This window comes from Scyliorhinus canicula, chromosome 8, assembly GCF_902713615.1.
Source record: "Scyliorhinus canicula chromosome 8, sScyCan1.1, whole genome shotgun sequence".
In the NCBI taxonomy this organism is placed as follows: domain Eukaryota; kingdom Metazoa; phylum Chordata; class Chondrichthyes; order Carcharhiniformes; family Scyliorhinidae; genus Scyliorhinus; species Scyliorhinus canicula.
The window spans coordinates 116,568,062-116,583,683 of NC_052153.1; the positions used below are offsets into that span (position 1 = coordinate 116,568,062).

Below are 15,622 nucleotides of genomic sequence, written 5' to 3' on the forward strand. Positions count from 1 at the left end.
GTTGGATGGGGTTACTGGGTTACCGGGACAGGGTGCTCTTTCCGAGGGCCGGTGCAGACTCGATGGGCCGAATGGTTTCCTTCTGCACTGTAAATTCTATGAATACATGAGTCATATTTCTCTTGCATGTGGCGCAGTGGTTAGCACTGGGACTACGGCGCTGAGGACCCAGGTTCGAATCCCGGCCCTGGATCACTGTCCATGTGTCCGATTTTGCACATTCTCTCCGTGTCTGCGTGGGTTTCACCCCCACAACCCAAAGATGTGCAGGTTAGGTGGATTGGCCATGCTAAATTGCCCCTTAATTGGGAAAAAAATTAAATAATTGTGTACTCTAAATTTTTTTTTTAATTTAAAAAAATGTTTCTCTTGTATAATTGATAGTTTTGGAGAAATGTTAGTTAACCAGATGTTACTCTAGTTGTTCAAAGCCCTAAAGACTTTAGCCAACTCCACATACTTTCCATATCTTACAATCCCAAATACCACCTGCCCATGCTAGATGAAGTTGCCTTCTTTGGTCAGCTTGTGAACGTCATTGTCACCCATTCCAACTGCCATGATATTTTTCTCCTCAATATATGTTAACCAAATTTGATAGCACATTTGTTTTACATGTTGATATATGCATTTCAAAAGAGATAGATATAAAAGGATGGTAGGGGATTTGAATTAGGTTGACTGAGCGAGTCTACTCATGGTTAAATTACCAAAACAGAAGAAAAAAGCTCTGGAGAGTCATAAGGATTCGAAACATTAACTCCATTTTGTCTCTCCACAGACCTGCTTAGTTTTTCCAGCATTTTCTGTTGTTTCAGATTCCAGCATCAGCGGTATTTTGCTTTTATCATAGAAGAAAAAAGATGCTTGTTTGCAGTGTGACTGCATGGGACAACTGGTCTTTTCCTGTTTATCATTTTTGTATGCTTGCTTTTTATATAAACCATCAGTTTATATGAGGCAAACCTTAACATAAGAATTTCAAATCACTTCGCAATCTATCTTATACAGAAAACAAAATGGTAATATAAATGTATTTCTTTACATTAAAATATATACTTGTGCTTGTACTGTATTCTAGGTTTTAACATACCTTAGTAAGAAGTCTTACAACACCAGGTTAAAGTCCAACAGGTTTGTTTCAAACACGAGCTTTCGGAGCACGGCTCCTTCTTCAGGTGAAGAAGGAGCCGTGCTCCGAAAGCTCGTGTTTGAAACAAACCTGTTGGACTTTAACCTGGTGTTGTAATACTTCTTACTGTGCTCACCCCAGTCCAACGCCGGCATCTCCACATCATGGTTAACATACCTTAACATGGAGCTCTGGATGGGAATTCATATAATCAAACAGCTTTTGATAATTTTGAAACTGTTGGTCCCATTCTGACCATTGGTCGTAGCGAAAATCATCCCCCAGAGGAATCAGGACAACTTTGGTGCGGAAAAGTTTGGACTTTTTCCTGTACTGGTCCAAGATGAGTTTGGCTCTTCAAAATAAAGAAAACAGACACAATATTTGATGTACTAAGTTTACAGTGATCATTAAAGAAGTGTACAATGTGTTCTTTTAGCAAATACAAATGTAGAGGAAGCATTTATTCAGTGTCTTATCTGCAATGAGTTGCTTTGGTCTCTTATTTACTTTGGTGTTTCAGCAAAAGTCAGAATGAGATTCAAACTTACAACTTCCTGACTGAAAGCCAATTTTGAGTTAAGTTTGGGCTTGTGCTGTGTTTTAAACATACATTTATTTATTTTAGTCTATTTTCTTTGTTTCCAAAATATTTTATTCTTCTCCATAAGGTAAATTTTATTGTGTTCCCAAATTTGTACACCTGAAAGGTTGAACCAGCATTAAGTATGAGAGAAGTAACTTATATTCTCACCTTTTCTTTTGTTCATTTTTACTTTCGTTTTTCTTCTATCATCCCTCAGAGGTTTGTGAGTCAAAAGAGCACACAAATAAAAAACAAATAGCTGCAACTACTACTGGAGAAGAATTTCTAGGACAAGATGAGGAGATTCTAAGAGCTTATATTTATATAGTGGGAGCAATTTTCCCCCAAAAATTACAAAGTGCCATTTTCAGCGCAAAAATTGAGAGGAATCCCATTTTCCTCGGTGGCACAATCTGGAGTGCAATCTTTTGGCACTTTTATTAAAAAGTGTTTCCCCCACGTGAAAACACTGCGCCTAAGGCGTGGAGCACCTCATTCTTCCACCCCCAGGTGTCATCTGATCACTTCAATCAAGGGGGCTACATTTAGATGGCTCTACAGCATTAGCGCACAGTCAAGCCAGGAAGATGGCCACTAGAAGACCAGGTCCAAGATTCACCGAGGGGGCACTGACCCGATTGCTGGATGCTGTGGAGGAGAGGTGTGCCGCTATTTACCCGTATGTTGGCAGGAGGCCCTCCAGCAAAGTCAGCAATCCCGCCTGGGATACATTGGCAGCACTGGCCAGTGACAGCAGCCTCACCAAAAGGACGAGAATAAAATGGATGACCTACTGCGATCTACAGGGGTAATTGCCCCTTGTCTCCCCTTGGCATTCGACCAAGGGGAGATCAGTCATCAGTTTACGGTAGCAGGGATAATCCAGGAAACTAGGTCGGTGAGCCTCACGTCGGTAGTAGATAAATTATTGGAGAGAATTCTCAGGTACAGGTTTTATACCCATTTGGAAACAAATAGACTCATTAGCGATAGACAGCATGGGTTTTGTGAAGGAGAGGTCGTGCCTCACTAACTTGATTGAGTTTTTTGCAGAGGTGAAAAAGATGATTGATGAGGGGAGAGTGGTGGATGTTGTTTACATGGACTTCAGAAAAAACCTTTGACAAGGCGCCTCATGGCAGACTAGTACAAAAGGTGAAGTCACACAGGATCAGAGGTGAGGTGGCAAGATGCATACAGAACCTGAATGAGGTCTACAAGATTAAGAGACATGATGTGGAGATGCCGGCGTTGGACTGGGGTGAGTACAGTAAGAAGTCTTACAACACCAGGTTAAAGTCCAACAGGTTTGTTTCAAACACGAGCTTTCGGAGCACGGCTCCTTCTTCAGGTGATTCACCTGAAGAAGGAGCCGTGCTCCGAAAGCTCGTGTTTGAAACAAACCTGTTGGACTTTAACCTGGTGTTGTAAGACTTCTTACCAAGATTAAGAGAGGCATGGATAGAGTGGATGGGCAGGCATTCTTTCCCAGGGTGGAAGGGTCAGTCACTAGGGGGCATAGGTTTAAAGTCCGTGGGGCAAAGTTTAGAGGAGATGTGCGTGGCAGGTTTTTTTTTTTTTTACACAGAGGGTGGTGAGTGCCTGGAACCCGCTGCCAGGGGAGATTGTTGAAGCAGATACATTAACTGCGTTCAAAAGGCATCTCAACAAATACATGGATAGGATGGGTATAGAGGGATATAGCACTAAGAAGTGCTGAGGGTTTTGGCCAAGGGTGTATCATGACTGGTACAGGCTTGGAGGGCCTATTCCTGTGCTGTACTGTTCTTTGTTATCTTTGTTCTTTGAACCCACATCCCGGCACCTCACAGGTTCCCAGCATCATCCTCAAACCTGCCCCACCAGTCCTCATCAGAACCCTCCCTGCACAGTGCCAACATATGCCAGTTGTCCTCGACATCTCACCCGCTTGGCGTCCAACTCATAACACTCCCTTTCATGTCCCTGCAGGAGAGGATAGCCCAGAACCACAGAGTGAGAGAGTGAAGCACCCAGATGACCAGTCTCAAGTGAGATATTTATTATTGAGACCGTAGACCAGGCCATGTACTAAACCATGTCCCTTGCCTTGCAGGAACATCAAACAAAGAGCATAGCCCATCAACCAGCAGTGCCCCACCGCCCATCCACAAAAGCACCTCAGAGAGATCTCCGAGGAAGATGCAGATGACGCCTCACGGCTATCCCTCGCACCACCATTAACAGAGACAAGCACCTTGGTGGGCTAACTTAGCAGAAAGGCTTCTGGCTCATTATTTGGAGAGAACCGCACAGTTTCTGATGCATATCAGGTGGAGACAGGAGCATCCCAGAGATCGGACAGTTGGAGATCTGCTGGATCCCAGCCAGGTGCTGTCCCTCTGGACATGTTCAACCCTCAGCTGCTTGAGATGCAAAGGCAGAGCCGGAAATCACTGAAGGGGTTGTCAACGACATTCCTGCGACTGCGAGGCCGAATGTAGGACTTGAAAAATCTTCAGTCGCTGGAGATGTTGCTGGCATTGAGTGGCACCCAGGCCAACACTGAAAGGATGGCGTCCGCAGCAGAACGTCTGGGGCATGATGTCAGAGCCATGACTGGTGAACTCCAAAGTGTGGCTCAGTCCCTGAGGAGCATGGCTGAGGGCTTTGAGACCACAGTGCAGACACAGAGGACCATTGCTGAGGGGTTTGATAACATGGTGCAGACATTGGTGGACCTCCAGGACTGGCAGAGCCAGATGACGTTGAGGCTTCTGGAGCTCACTCCAGTTGCCCCTCCCATGGGGTTATCCAGGCGCACACGAATACCTGGAGGGAGGAGGCAGCGCTGATGCACATTCTGGGGATTTCCATCCAGGAGACCCTAGAAATCACCAGCAAAACTCCTTCCCCCTCTTCCTGATATCATCGCCTCTCAGGGGCAGCGGGCAGAACAGGGTGACACAGCTGTGCCACTCGAGATTTAGCCCGGGCCCTCCAGAGGATGTCCACCTAGGCCATCTCAGGCAATAGGGTATGGAAGGCAGCAGGCGACCTCCACTTCTGATGTGCATCCTGGGAATATACCCAGACATTGTGGGAAGGCTCACCAGATGAAGAAGTCTTGGAGACACAGGGTGGGATTCTCCGACCCTCCGCCGGGTCGGAGAATCGCCCAGGGCCGGCGTCAATCCCGCCCACGCGTGTCCCGAATTCTCCGCCACACGAGATTCGGCGGGGGCGGGAATTGCGCCGCACCGGTCGGCGGGCCCCCCGTGGTGATTCTACGGCCCTCAATGGGCCGAAGTCCTGCTGCTGACAAGCCACTCCCGCTGGTGTGGATTAAACCACCTACCTTACCGGCGGGATTGGCGGCGCGGGCAGGCGCCAGGGCCCTGGGGGGGCGCGGTGCGATCTGACCCTGGGGGGTGCTGCCACGGTTGCCTGGCCCGCGATCGGGGCTCACCAATCGGCAGTCGGGCCTGTGCCGTGGGGGCACTATTTTTCTTCCGCCTTCGCCATGGTCTTCACCATGGCGGAGGCGGAAGAGATCTCCTCCCCTGTGCATGCGGCGGTATGACGTCAGCAGCCGCTGATGCTCCGGCGCATGCGTGGGCTTACGCTGGCCGGCGAAGTCCTTTCGGCCCCGGCTGGCATGGCGCCAAAGGCCGTTCACGCCAGCCGGCGGAGCGGGAACCACTCCGGCGTGGGCCGAGCCCCTCAATGTGAGGGCTTGGCCCCTAAACGTGCAGAGACCTCCGCATCTTTGGGGTGGCCCGACGCCGGAGTGGTTCACGCCACTCCAACACACGCCCCCCCCCCCCCCCCCCGCCGGGTAGGGGAGAATCCCGGCCACAGAGTGGGCACAGGTGAAGTTAGGCACTGACAGTTGTGGGTCAAAATAAATTGTCACTAAACTACATGTCACCTTAGAAAAACTTATTATTCACAATTGAACAGGTTTTTTGGGTCGGTCTTCACAGTGGAAGACACAAATAACATCCCAGTCACTGATAGAAATGAGGCTATGACAGGTGAGGACCTTGAGAGGATTGTTATCACTAAGGAGGTAGTTATGGGCAAGCTAATGGGGCTAAAGGTAGACAAGTCTCCTGGCCCTGATGGAATGCATCCCAGAGTGCTGAAAGAGATGGCTAGGGAAATTGCAAATGCACTAGTGATAATTTACCAAAATTCACTAGACTCTGGGGTGGTCCCGGTGGATTGGAAATTAGCAAATGTGATACCACTGTTTAAAAAAGGAGGTAGGCAGAGAGCAGGTAATTATAGGCCAGTGAGCTTAACTTCGGTAGTAGGGAAGATACTGGAATCTATCATCAAGGAAGAAATAGCGAGGCATCTGGATAGAAATTGTCCCATTGGGCAGATGCAGCATGGGTTCATAAAGGGCAGGTCGTGCCTAACTAATTTAGTGGAATTTTTTGAGGACGTTACCAGTGCAGTAGATAACGGGGAGCCAATGGATGTGGTATATCTGGATTTCCAGAAAGCCTTTGACAAGGTGCCACACAAAAGGTTGCTGCATGAGATAAAGATGCATGGCATTAAGAGTAAAGTAGTAGCATGGATAGAGGATTGGTTAATTAATAGAAAGCAAAGAGTGGGGATTAATGGGTGTTTCTCTGGTTGGCAATCAGTAGCTAGTGGTGTCCCTCAGGGATCCGTGTTGGGCCCACAATTGTTCACAATTTACATAGATGATTTGGAGTAGGGGACCACGGGCAATGTGTCCAAGTTTGCAGATGACACTAAGATGAGAGGTAAAGCGAAAAGTGCAGAGGATACTGGAAGTCTGCAGAGGGATTTGGATAGGTTAAGTGAATGGGCTAGGGTCTGGCAGATGGAAGACAATGTTGACAAATGTGAGGTTATCCATTTTGGTAGGAATAACAGCAAACGGGATTATTATTTAAATGATAAAATATTAAAGCATGCTGCTGTGCAGAGAGACCTGGGTGTGCTCATGCATGAGTCACAGAAAGTTGGTTTACAGGTGCAACAGGTGATTAAGAAGGCAAATGGAATTTTGTCCTCCATTGCTAGAGGGATGGAGTTTAAGACTAGGGAGGTTATGCTGCAATTGTATAAGGTGTTAGTGAGGCCACACCTGGAGTATTGTGTTCAGTTTTGGTCTCCTTACTTGAGAAAAGACGTACTGGCACTGGAGGGTGTGCAGAGGAGATTCACTAGGTTAATCCCAGAGCTGAAGGGGTTGGATTACGAGGAGATGTTGAGTAGACTGGGATTGTACTCGTTGGAATTTAGAAGGATGAGGGGGGATCTTATAGAAACATATAATATTATGAAGGGAATAGATAGGATAGATGCGGGCAGGTTGTTTCCACTGACAGGTGAAAGCAGAACTAGGGGGCATAGCCTCAAAATAAGGGGAAGTTGATTTAGGACTGAGTTTAGGAGGAACCTCTTCACCCAAAGGGTTGTGAATCTATGGAATTCCATGCCCAGTGAAGCAGTTGAGGCTCCTTCATTAAATATTTTTAAGGTAAAGATAGATAGTTTTTTGAAGAATAAAGGGATTAAGGGTTATGGTGTTTGGGCCGGAAAGTGGAGCTGAGTCCACAAAAGATCAGCCATGATATAATTGAATGGCGGAGCAGGCTCGAGATGCCAGATGGCCTACTCCTGCTCCTTGTTCTTATGCTCTTACAACCTTCTGGCCTCATTCTCCCTTCTAGACTCCCTGATGCACAAAGTGCCCAGAGCCACATGAATGCCATCGACTGCCCCTGCATCTGTGGCACACCAGTGTAGGCAACGAGTCCCTCAGCCCTCTTGTTCAGATGGGCGTGGTTCAGGTTGGAAGTTATGTAGTCCAAGAGCCAGGCGGACAGAACATCCATTATGTCACAGATGCACTTGTGGATGGGTGACTGCGAGATGCCACAAAGGTCTCCCATTGAGCCCTGGAATGTTCCTGTGGCACAAAGGATGAAGGCTGCTGTGACCTTCATGGCCACAGGGAGGGGTTGCCCTCCTCCTCCAGGATATATTTCTTTACTTTTAAAATATTTTTATTTGACAATTTTCCCAATTTTCGCCAAACAAAGAAAGAAACAACCCCAACAACACAAAACAATCCCACCCAAACACAGGAAAACCCCCAACCCCCCTCCCCGATCCCTTCCCTCAACAATCAACAGTAACCAACTGCCAAAGTGCGTGGTGAACAAACCCCAAGAATTGTAGAAACCCCTCCTTTGCCTCCCTCAGTTCGAATTTCACCTTCTCCAGGGTCAAAAACTCCAGCAGGTCCCCCCGTCACACCGAGGCAGAGGGTAGAGAAGCTGACCTCCACCTCAAAAGACCCGCCTATGAGCCATCAGCGAGGCGAAGGCTAAGACATCCGCTCCCGCCTGCAACTCCGGCCAATCCAACACCCCAAATATGTCTTCTAGGGGACCAGGCTCCACATCCACACTCAAGACCCTTGAGATTGTACTCCAAAACCATCCTCCAAAACCGTTCCAGCTTCAGGCAGGACCAAAACATATGTACATGGTACACGGGGCCTCTCCCACACCACTCACAGACGTTTCATCCCCAAGAACAGCCAGCTCATCCTTAATTTTGTGAGGTTATTCATATGTTTCTGAGACAACCACACATGTGATGCAAGAATGACTTGAGGAGGGAAAGGTTGGGGAGTGCAGTCAAGTGGCAGGTTTCTGATTCAAAGTGCTAGCTTTGATTGGCTACTTTGGAAGCTAATCCTCAATATAAAGAGCGTAGCGAGGATAGGAATTCAATTTCTGGTCCCTCCTCTCGCATGGAAAAAGGGGAGGGTAAATGACAGTCCACACGGGGTTCCAGCCGGAAAGATTCAGAGAATCATACTGGGCCTTAGAATCATAGAATTCCGATGTCGTAGAATCCCTACAGTGCAGAAGGTCGCCATTTGGCCCATCGAGTCTGCACTGACCCTCCGAAAGAGAACCCACACCCAGGCCCAATCCCTGGTCCAATCCCTGTAATCCTACTTCGTAGCAATTTAGCATGGCCAATCCACCTAACCTGCACATCTTTGCACTGTGGGAGGAAACCAGAACATCCAGAGGAAACCCACGCTATAGTTCAGAAAGACGCCATTTGGCTATCGAGTCTGTGCCGATACTCGGAAAGAGTACCCTACCTCGGACCACTCCGCCACCCTATCCCCATAACCCTATATCCCCAACTAGTGTACACACCTTTGGACACTAAGGAGCAATTTAGCATGGGCAATTCACCTAACCTGCACTTCTTCGGACTGTGGGAGGAAACTGGAGCACCTGGAGGAAACCCATGCAGACATGGGGAGAAAGTGAAAACTCCATATTGACAGTCACCCAAGGCTGGAATTGAACCCGGGTCGCTGGCACTGTGGAGACCTACCTTGTTTTCCAAGTTGGTGCCAGTCAGTTCTACAATAATAATAAGAAAATGCTGCAAGGTGATATCTACCATTTGGGAAAAATGGATAACCTTATGTCACACAACGATATTTCCTGTATACTCCTATACTGTGTTCTAAAACAGTTTCAAAGAGATAGAATCAATATATACTCCTGGAATTGTACTGACAGTTTTAGAAAATTACTTGCCATCATCAGTAATCAAGATTGGCAATACTATTTTGTAGACACTCAAGTAGACAAAAGTCCCAGCTGTCCATAATTCGGAAAAGTCATCTGTCATCAAGGGTATTCGAAAGACAATACAGTTCAATAATTCAGCTGGTTATGGCACGAAGGAGCCAAGTCACATACGCCTCCTAATAGATCCATTAAGTTCATCTCAGGTAGATTAGTAGTAAAGGGGGCTGGAATTCTCCAACTGTTGGATTCTCTATTCCCACTGGCAGAGCACCCCGCCCGTGGGTTTCCTGGCATCGTGGGGTAGTTTAAATGGGAAATCCCATTGACAATCAGGAATAGAAAATCCCGCCGCCAGTGAACGGCGCGCCACCGAAAAAAACACGGCCGGGGGCCTGGAGAATCCTGCCCTGAACTCAGTACACAAGATCATGATGCTGAGAACTTGATTGTATCTTGCACAATGTATCTTAACATCATATAGTGTTCTTTTCATTTTTAAAAATGCACTGGAAAATTACTAATAGCAGTGTAAACCTCCTTTAAAAGAACAAAGAACAGTACAGCACAGAAACAACCCTTCGGCATCCAAGCCTGCGCCGATCACATGTCCTATCTAGACCAACCACCTGTATCCTTCTATACCCCGTCTGTTCATGTGCCTATCCAGGTAAGTCTTAAATGTCACTCATATCTGCCTCAACTTGGGTAGCATGGTAGCGCAGTGGTTTGCACAGTTGCTTCACAGCTCCAGGGTCCCAGGTTCGATTCCGACTTGGGTCACTATCTGTGCGAAGTCTGCACGTTCCCCCAGTGTGTGCGTGGGTTTCCTCCGGGTGCTCTGGTTTCCTCTCACAGTCCAAAGATGTGCAGGTTAGGTGGATTGGCCATGCTAAATTGCCTTTAGTGTCCAAAAAAGAAGGTTGGACAGAATTGCTGGGTTATAGGGATGGGGTGGAGGTGTGGGCTTAGTTAGGGTGCTCTTTCCAAGGGCCAGTGCAGACCCAATGGGCCAAATGGCATCCTTCTGCACTGTAAATTCTATGGTTCAATTAAAATAAATTGAGGGACCCCTCCCTGTCCAACGTGCTAGGAGAAGGAAATAGGTGTTTTTGCAACACAGAGGAAGGAGGTGCCCTATATAGTTGATGTTCCAATATCATAATTCCATTTGGATTAGATTGGATTTGTTTATTGTCACATGTACCGCGGTACAGTGAAACATATTTTTCTGTGCGCAGCTCAACAGATCATTAAGTAAATGAAAAGAAAAGGAAATAAAAGAAAATACATAATAGGGAAACACAAGGTACACAATGTAACTACATAAGCACTGGCATCGGATGAAGCATAAAGGGGTGTAGTGTTAATGAGGTCAGTCCATAAGAGGGTGATTTAGGAGTGTGTATTCTCAGACTTCTGTAACTCCTGCCCGATGGAAGAAGTTGGAAGAGTGAGTAAGCCGGGTGGGAGGGGTCTTTGATTATGCTGCCTGCTTTCCCGAGGCAGCGATATGATTTGATATCAAAATATCTCGAATAAGTTTTACTCCTTGATTTCTCCAGGCCCCTGGTGAGATCACACTTGCAATATTTGGTGGGTATAATAATTTTCCTGAAGCAGATACAATAGGAAACAATAGGCGGGATTCTCCGATTTCCGAGCCACATGTTTCTTGGTGGTGTACTGTTCGCCTGTGGTGGGATTCTGTCCTCCCCCCACTTGTCAATGAGATTTCCCATTGAAACCACCCAGCGCCGCTGGTAAACCCGCTGGCAGGGCTGTACTGCCGGTGGGAAAAGTAAATCCCAAGGATCGTAGAATTACAGCCAATATGTCATTAGCCCCCTCTTAATTATGTGTTGTGCAAAAATTTATTTCCCATAACTCCAAGCCAAATAAATAATTCTTGAATTTGATGATAGAAGATTTTAAATAAGTTACCTTTCCTGAACATTGTCATCGTGTATTTCAACTGGAGGTATCCTCCAAGGACAGCTAATTCTGCCTCCAGGAAGACGCTTGAAGTCAAACTGACAGCAGATTTTAGGATCTGGGCCACAAGTATGAGGAACATCATAGCTATAGAAGGGCATCATTTGACAAAAGATGTCTGTGTTTCCATTCTGATCTGAAGTTAAAATGAAAACGGGGTATGAGTGTTCAAAGGTAATATATTAATAAGTGGACTGCCTATATGTAAAGATTTTCATAACGACGAAAAAGGTGATAACAGGTGTGTTTACAAAACTTTTCAGTATCAGTAATACCAACAGGGAAACATTTTTCATTTTTACCTTTTCTTTTATATTACGGCCCAAATTTTTCCTACCAATGAAACATTGTCATTTAAGAGCAAACAATGCAGCGACTTCAAGGGACAGTTGCACAGTTAAATTCAAAGATTGAAAAGTCGCTGCCTAAGTTGCACTGCACTGTCCTGAAACCTTTAAATATCCCTTTAACATGTAGTAAGTGTTAATTACTGCCACTCACCCTCCCTTATACATTTGCAGTCTCAATCCTTCAGGTTTTAACTGTCGGAGATTTTAATGTTTTTCGAACTTGGCCTTTGCCACTTTAGCTTCCTCTCTAAAATCAATCTTTTCTTCTCATTGTTTCTTCAGCTGTATCTGCTTTGATATTGAATTCAGCCATTCTAATTTACACTTCCTTATCAGTTCTCATACTGTTCATTTCACTATCCTTCAATCTGATTGGTTAAGGAAATACAGTTGCTTGCTTGTTCACCCAAGTCTCTCAATGTGACATGATTAGCTTGCACTTTCAACAATTTGCCAAGCAAAATAGAAATTAAAAGCTAATGTGCAACAACAAGCTTAAATTAATAGCAGACACCATTACATGTTCTGCCACAGCAAACTGTTACCATATATTTCATTCTGACGTACATTGGCTCCTGCTAATATCTCACTGCCTTAAATTTTAAGCAACATCTCGCAGCTATGTTAAACTTCTAGCATTGAGGAATATCCCAATTAACTAAAGTGAATCACATAAACTGTGATACTGGGAAAGAGAAAATTTAAACATGAAAATATTTCATTGCTCGTATTACTGAACCAAAGGAAACTTTCAAAGGTAAATTCTTGGCCAAAGAGGTGCATTTTAGAAAATAGCATAGGACCATAAAACATAGGAGCAGACTTAGGCCACTTGGACCATCGAGTCTGTTCCGTCATTCAATCATAGCTGATATTTTCTCATCCCCATTCTCCTGCCTTCTCCCCATAACCCCTGATCCCCTTATTAATCAAGAACCTATCTATCTCTGTCTTAAAGACACTCAATGAATTGGCCTCCACAGCCTCCTGTGGCAAAGAGTTCCACAGATTCACCACCCTCTGGCTGAAGAAATTCCTCCTCATCTCCGTTTAAAAGGATCGTCCCAGCATAAAGGAAGAGAGATGATGGAGAATCTGGTGGGAGGGTTCTAAGTTGTAGGCATTATGGACCACAGAGTCACAGAATTGTTACGGCGCAGATGGAGTGCATTTGGCACACTGCGTCTGCACTTGCTCTCCAAACGAGCCTTATGGCTGAGTGCCTTTTCCTTCTACCCCTGCATATTGTTTCTATTCAAGTAAGCATCTAATACGCTCTTGAATACCTCAATTGAACCTGTCTTCACCACAAATCCAGGCAGTGCATTCCAGACCCGAACCACTCGATTTATGAAAACGTTTTTTTCTCACATCATATTTGTTGTTTTTGCAAATCACTGTAAATCTGTGCCCTCTCATTCTTGATCCTTTTACGAGGGGGAAGCAATTTCTCCCTATCTACTCTGTCCAACCCGCTCATGATTTTGAATATCTCTATGAAATCTCTTCTCGGTTTTCTTCTCTTCAAGGAGAACAGTCTCAACCTCTCCAATCTGACTTCATAACTGAAGTTTCTTGTCCCTGGAACCATTTTTGTAAACCTCTTCTGCATTCTTTCCAATGTGTTCACATCCTTCCTGCAGTGTGGTACCCAGAATTGTACACAATATTTCAGCTGAGGCCTAACTTGTATCTTGTATACATTCTACACAACTTCCTTGCTCTTGTATTTTATGCCCCTATCAATAATGCCCTGAATATACTTTATTAACTGCTCTTTCCCCCTGTCTTACAACCTTCAATGATCATAGAATTGCTACAATAGATTCAGCCCATCGAGTCTGCACTGACCCTCTGCAAGAGCACTCTATCAAGGCCCACTCGCTCACCATGTAACCCTTTAGACACTAAGGGGCAATTTCTTTTTAGCATGGCTAATCCACCTAACCTGCACATCTTTGTACTGTGGGAGGAAACTGAAGCACCCGGAGGAAACTCACGCAGACACAGGGAGAAAGTGCAAACTCCACACAGACAGCCACCAAGGCCAGAATTGAACATGGGCCTCTGCCGCTGTGAGGCAGCAGTGCCACCATGCCGCCCCGATCTAGGCACATATGCACCCAGGTCTATCTGCTCCTGCATACCGTTTAGAATTTTACCCTTTATTTCATATTGTCTCTCTATGTTCTTCCTAACAAAATGCACCATCTCACATTTCATCTGCCACCTATCTGCCCACTCCACCAATTTTCTTTGTCCTTTTAAATATAGTTCACCAAACACAGATCCAACAGCTGAGTGAAATTTGATATGAGATAGGATACAGATAGCAAAGTTTTGTATCAACCTTTTTTAATTCATTTTTTAAAAAAATTTTGAAAAATTTGTTCTTGGGAAGTGGGTGGCGCTCCTGAAATAGCATTGGCTGCCCAGCAGTAATTGTCCTTGAACTGAGTGATTTGCTGAGCCATTTCAATGGGGGCAGTTAAGAGTCAACCGCATCACTGGGTGGGTCTGGAATCACACGTAGTCCAAACTGAGTGAGGACGGCAGATTTCCTTCCCTGAAGGACAGTAATGAACCAGATGAGTTTTTACAACAATCAACGATAGTTTCATGGTCATCATTAGACCTTTAATTCCAGATTTTTTTTATTGAATTCAAATTTCACTATCTGCCTGGTGGGATTTGAACACATGTTCCCAGGGTCTCTGGACTATTCGTCAATAATCCAGACAATAATACCACTATGCCACCGTCTCCCCAATTTATCCAATAGATCATTAGAATAATTGAGCCTGGATGTGAAAAAGGTATGAGTAAGGATTTAGCAGAACATTACAACTGGAAGTTGAACAATGGGGATGATTCTCCACCTGCGTTGCACTTGGCGCACATCCCGCTATTCTCAGAGAATAGTGGAGGAGCCCATAAATGGGGTTCGCACAAAGTGACATGGCAACGGACACAATTTGGTTTATGCCATCGTTCGCTGTGAACCAGATGAGCATATTTAAATGGGCATTTAAATATGCTCAGCCCAAGAAGGGGAAGCATTTGGCAACCCCATGGCGGGATGTCTCTCACCTGGGCTGGTGCTGATGATTGAGAGGGGGGGGGCTGATGCCAGCGAATCTTGGGGATGGGGCAGGCCTGCACTCTCACTTTAAGATCAAGGGCGCCCCGATCTCTGTGAGGTCGGGCCTGCTGGCGTCATTGAGTCCGACACATCATTTTCTCGGCGGGTTTCATACCAGGCTCCAAAAAAAATCTAAGAGTGGGAGAATTGCGATGGGAATTGTACTGGAACAGCGGATGGGATTTGCATTGGTTTCTAACCTAAAATTATACTTAGGGCCTGATCGAAGGGGAACACAGGCCCAAAGCCATACTCAGCCCTGTTTTCAGCACTGAGGAGCTCTGCTCGCCAGATCTCCTCAGTGCAGCTCCCCACATCCCCCAACCGTGCAGTGCACCACCCCCCCCCCCCCCCCCCCCCCCCCAAGCCCGATCATCGCCGCATAGAAAATGCCACCTGGGCCCCTTGGCAGTGCCAGGTTGGCACCCAGGTGGCACTGCCAGGGTGCCAGGCTGGCACTAGCAGTGCCAAAGTGCCATCCTGCCCAGAGGGCAAGCGCTTGGGGGCCTCCAAACACTCCCACTAAGGCCTTTCCATCTGGTCCCCGTCTGTGGAGACCAGCCATGAACGGCACTCGCCTGACTTCTTCAAGGAGAAGGAATAGATCCCGACGCCTTGGCTACAATAGGGAACTACATATCTGAGTGAGACGAGCTGTCTAATATGCAGATTTGCCAAAAGGTGATCTCGCCCACAACGCGCGGGTTTCACACTGCCACGTCTTGCAAGATCGCGTTATCACGAGGTGTAGCAAGCTGGGTAGATCCCGGGAGCAGGGTCTCCTATCATTTACACAGCCCTAGTCTGTTTGTGGGAGAATTC

At 46.1% G+C, this 15,622-nt stretch overlaps 1 protein-coding gene across 2 annotated transcripts in view; it reads right to left on the minus strand.

Annotated features, from left to right (window-relative positions):
• The window catches only part of man2a1 (mannosidase, alpha, class 2A, member 1), a 245,702-nt gene that overhangs the window by 127,593 nt on the left and 102,487 nt on the right, over positions 1–15,622 (minus strand). For both annotated transcript variants that reach the window (XM_038805125.1, XM_038805126.1), the window contains exons 7-8: positions 11,258–11,444; positions 1,310–1,487 (exon numbers count right to left, since the gene is read on the minus strand). In XM_038805125.1, the coding sequence (XP_038661053.1) occupies positions 1,310–1,487; positions 11,258–11,444 (365 nt within the window). The remainder of the gene's footprint in view (positions 1–1,309; positions 1,488–11,257; positions 11,445–15,622) is intronic.